Source organism: Silene latifolia, chromosome 10 (assembly GCF_048544455.1).
Source record: "Silene latifolia isolate original U9 population chromosome 10, ASM4854445v1, whole genome shotgun sequence".
In the NCBI taxonomy this organism is placed as follows: Eukaryota; Viridiplantae; Streptophyta; class Magnoliopsida; order Caryophyllales; family Caryophyllaceae; genus Silene; species Silene latifolia.
The window spans coordinates 11,234,760-11,239,719 of record NC_133535.1 but is presented as its reverse complement, the minus strand read 5'-3'; the positions used below and the strand labels follow the sequence as shown (position 1 = coordinate 11,239,719).

Genomic DNA, 4,960 nt, shown 5'->3' with positions numbered 1-4,960 from the left:
TTAAGCTGAAATTTGGTTAGTTGTTGCCATATAGGAGAACCGACAATGCTTTGGCTTCATTGCTTCTTCTTTGGTACGCCTTGGAAGAACAGGAAGAACTTGACGAAAGTCTCCTCCAAAAACTATTACTTTGCCACCAAATAACTCGGAACTATTGCATACATCTTGAAATAGCATATTTACAGCCTCAATATTCTCTCTTTTTGCCATAGAAGCTTCATCCCAAATGATTAAGGCAGCTTCCCTTATTAGGCACGCTAACCCTCCTTGTTTCGGTACATCGCACGTTAAAGTCTCTTCAGTATCAAGAGGGATTTTAAACCTGGAATGGGTTGTTCGGCCAGTTGGCAAATTTGAAGCAGCTATTCCAGAGGTTGCTGTTGGTAAGCATATTTGACCCATTGTACGGACCTTCGCATACAAAGCTCCATACAAGAAAGTCTTACCAGTCCCACCTGGTCCATCTATAAAAAAAGCACCTCCTTTTGCAGCCTTTACATGTTCAATGATTGCCTTATACGCAGTGCGTTGCTTTACATTTAACTGTTTCCGAGAAGCAAGATGTAAAAGGGGTACTGGAGCATTCAACGCGTCACTGATATCCCTTGTACACTGTAATATTGCTTGTTGTTCAAAGTGTAAATGGTCCAAACCAAACTGGGTAAACGTCTTCCCCATCCCCTCCAAAAACTGCTCTACCTTCCCTGCTGTTAGCTGCAAGACCTTTGCAGGATCCCCAGGGTGCTGTTTCCGGAAATCGTCTGAGAGTGAGATGTAATATTTTTCCCAGAACTCAGCAGGATTGTTTGGGCAGCTGAAAATAAGTATAGTTGCAAACAGTCTCCTAAGAGCATTTGGCATCTCAACTTGAACTGCTTCATCCATGCACATATCTGCAGCATTATCTTCTTCAAGAATTCCTCTTTTTAACGCTGCTTCTTGAAATGACACGCAGCAAATACCGTCCACTGTTTTCAGTTCTTCAAATGACCTAGGGCCTCTAACGTGCGCCAGAAGCAACCTTAAGTAATAGCGCTCACCTTCTCCTGGGGAAGCGTGCGCAACCCTTCCCACCACGACTCCACGATTCCTTGGCTTCCAAAATTTCTTCTTATCATTCCATACAAAATGCTCAGGAAACTCACTGTAGAGATATTGTTGCCCTCCTTCTAGGCTTGTATTTGTCTGGAAAAATTCAGTAAGCATAGTTTTTGCTCTTGCTTCATCATCAACGACGTCCCGCGACTCTTCATTCTCTCGAAAACCGACCATCTGACCATTGGGTGTGTGAACCGGTAAAGGCTGTACAGGTGGGTATGTATCAAACAGGTTGAAACCAAAAATACGCCAGGCAGCCTCTGGAGGTGAAACCCACCAACCAGATTGATACATTTCAATTTCATCCACCAACATAGAAGCAGTACCATCCACAACTTTGAATAGGATTCGATCATGACCTTTGTAGACATATTTATACAGGTACTTGACTGCATTAATAGTAGAGCAGACCTCTACATTTAAGTGACAATCAAACATGGCAAGTAAATAAGGGTTGTAAGGAACCACAGATCGGTTATCAAGCTTGCCTTTTCTGACAACAACTTTTTCACCAGTATCCCTACGCTTATATAATGGATATGAGTCCTTGCCGTTTGTGGTGAAGTCTCGAAAGTTTTTGGGATAATTTTTCTCGCATATTTTTTGGTTATCTTTAACCTTCATACATGCGCATTTTGGGAAAGCAGCGCCACATGGTCCATGCATCATATGCTTTAATACAGCTGCTCTTAAGTGAGGGTTATCATTTGAAGGTATTTCTGCTGATACATATCTATCAAACTTTTCAGGTGCAGTAATTTTGTATGCAGATTTGAGAATAATGAGAAAGTGCGCATGTGGTAAGCCACGCTTTTGGAACTCAACTACATTAATCATAGCTGCAACTTCCCCAAAGATCTGTTTTTCCTTAATCTGCTTCCTAAGCATTGTTAGCTTTGCATGAAATACCCTAGCTACCAGATCTGGCCTATTATGTGCTTCTTCCCCAGGCGACAATTCTGCTTTTATTTCTGGCCAGTTAGGATTGCACGTCATAGTTATAAAGAGATCAGGTTTCCCAAATTTTTGCACAAGTGCCATTGCATTTAAATATCTTCTCCTCATATCTCTTGGCCCTCCTAGGAAGGAAGGCGGAAGTACAATCCTCTTCCCTACATTACTTGCACAGTTTTCTCCAAGCTGCAATGTATCGAGAATCCCTTGATACAGGTCTGCTCTTATAGTATCCTGATTCAATCGTAAAAAGTCTAGCCGTGTATTTTCAATCTTCACATACATATCCACTATGTATTGCTGAAAGATCCGGCCTCCTCTTAGTAGGAAGTTACCTGGCTTTATCTGAAACTTGTATGCGTAATATTCCCGACAAGAAATACGCTTATCTGCTTTTGTATGCCTCCTAGCAGCATCTGCAACATGTTCATCAATATATGATAAAACTCGAAGGACTTAAACGTATTCTTTAAATTTGCAATCTATGCAACAAATGTACGGTTACCGAATAGCATGTCCCAAAAGAGGAACTTACTTGCTACTTCTGCCTCAATAAGAGATTCAGGCATGTCATTAGTAACCGCCGACATCGGAAATGAAGTATTTGATTCCGCATTAAATGTTGGGCTGGTAATTTTTTTTAAACCTTGGTGCCATCCGCTATCCCCCTTTGGAAATAGTAGTGGGTACTGCAGAGGATCATAACACCCATAAAAATGTCGAATTCTATGGTTGTGTGAACCTCTTCCATATGCAATAATATGAGGGCCTTCATTCCCCTGCAGAGCTGTATTATCTGGCCACACTGCTGCTACTTCATCAGATGTAGGCGCATTATATACACGCTGATCGTTGGTTGGATCAGTACTCAAAACTATTCTCGTATTTTCAGTGACCTCTATTTCTTGGAGTGATCTAAAGAACTTTCCATATGGATTAGCATCCATAATTCCCATTAGAAGAGTGATCATCTGTTCATTCAAATTAGAAAACAAGCGCAAGCGATTTTCCTTTTCATACTGGCCGTCATAGAAATATAGCTGCAAGTACCTAGGAATATTATCCATGGGTATTAAATCTGGCAAATTATGATAAACACCTTTTGTGCTTTGAAGACATATATCCCTTTGTAAGTTTCTGCTCCAAAGTTCCCCCCCAAAGAACTGAAAGCAAAAAGGTTATTATATAACCTGGAAAATGTCTGGAAATGCTTGGACTGTTCATCTCGTGCAGTATATAACTGCAGCAATTCTTCAGGATATTCATTCATCGCCAATTTTATTTCTCCGTTGCAGCAACATAGGCCGTTTGATTCAAACTCAAATTTCTTTGCTCCGCAATAAGCACAATAGGTTGGTGGTTTTAATTTGACAGGTTCAAATGGCACAGGCTTCCCACCCAAAGCATCCGGCATTTCTGTCAAATTAAGCAGTTAAGTTGTAGAATTTTTGCACTGGACTTTAAAGATTTATATGTCAGATATATTGCCACTTTTTTACTTTTTTTGGTAGCGCGTCTTCTCTTTCGCCCTTTATCTGCATTCTCGATTGTCAGGTCTTCTGAAACATTTGTCCGCCTTGATCTATATGGTTGTACTGGTATTTCCTGTGGTATTGCAGACTGTTGGCCTGCAGTTTGTTAAAATATTGAATTTATAGATACGCCAAGTAATTTGAACCAAACGCACCGAAAAAATGCCTCAATAAAAAACCTTTTTCACGCCTACGCTGCCTTTTGGTAGTCGCAGGAGCATTTTCAGTGCCGTTTGTAGCAGCAGTAAACTGTGACTGGCTGATCGTTTCTTGAAGGTTGTTTGTTGAATTGCCTCTGTGTCTTTTCCCAGTTGGCCTTCCTCTCCTCACTTTTGTTATATTTACATCGACCGGCACGTTCCCTGGAATGTTTAGCTGTTGTATCAGTTCCAATCACCTTTTAACAAGGCATTTAATATTTTAACCTGTCATGACTTGCATGAGCTACTCCCTTGAATGTTCAGATATGTCTCTCCAGATTTGTATTTTCTGAAAACAACTTAACAACTATTCATTAGAATTCTACAGGAAACTGCAGTTTGAATTTAGCATTTAATTTCTGTTTTACATGCATCAACTTTTGTTATTTGGTCGTAAACATGGCCATTGAAAGACCACCAACACACTTCTGTGTGCATTTTTTTTTTTTGGGGGGGGGGGGGGGGGTGTTATAAAGCTTAATCGCCAGATCAATAACCTGTTTGAGAACGATCACCCATTTGCCGCTAGGTTCTAATTCTAGTTCTCCAGTTTGACGGTTCAACGACCACCGCGCCCACCTGCCATAAATTAAGCATAATTTCAATTACACATAGCTAGACACCACAGTGCTGTATAGTCGTCCCTCACGTGTCTAATATTTGACATCTAAAACAATCGGTTCTACTCATCAACAATTCCGTTTATTTAGTTGACCAATCAAGAAAAGTGCAGCTAATTATAGTTGGATATAACCCTTTTTTATATCAGCTAAATCTTGCCATGTGAAAGTTCAGCTGCCAACGGACGTGTAAATTAACAATATACCTTAACAGCCCAAATCAATATTATCAATTACAAAATAAAACGTTTGACAGTACAAGGCAAAACAACATTCATGATTCCATACATTTAAAACTGGCACCAATACAAAAGGTTGTTATCAATCTTAGATCCATTCAAATGAATAGCCTAGACTGGTTGTCCTACATGATACCCCAAAACATCACGAATGACCAATTACTGGGTGATCCTACCTGGTCTAACAATCAAATGCTAGCCCACTTTATTAGATACAATACATACATTTAAAAAAGCTACAACTTAGTAAGGGTTTTCCATGTTTCGCTTGCCAGCGACTGCCATCCCCAAACCCCATTCAAAAAGTCTGCCACCAT

At 40.2% G+C, this 4,960-nt stretch overlaps 1 protein-coding gene across 1 annotated transcript; it reads right to left on the bottom strand.

The window, feature by feature from the left end:
• On the bottom strand, positions 1 to 4,960 carry LOC141607096 (uncharacterized). Its single transcript, XM_074426455.1, has 7 exons — positions 4,884 to 4,960; positions 4,282 to 4,363; positions 3,764 to 3,959; positions 3,552 to 3,680; positions 3,243 to 3,468; positions 2,588 to 3,102; positions 1 to 2,468 (listed from the first exon to the last, which is right to left on the bottom strand). Exons 1-7 carry the CDS (start codon positions 4,958 to 4,960, stop codon positions 1 to 3), a joined length of 3,693 nt encoding a protein of 1,230 aa, XP_074282556.1.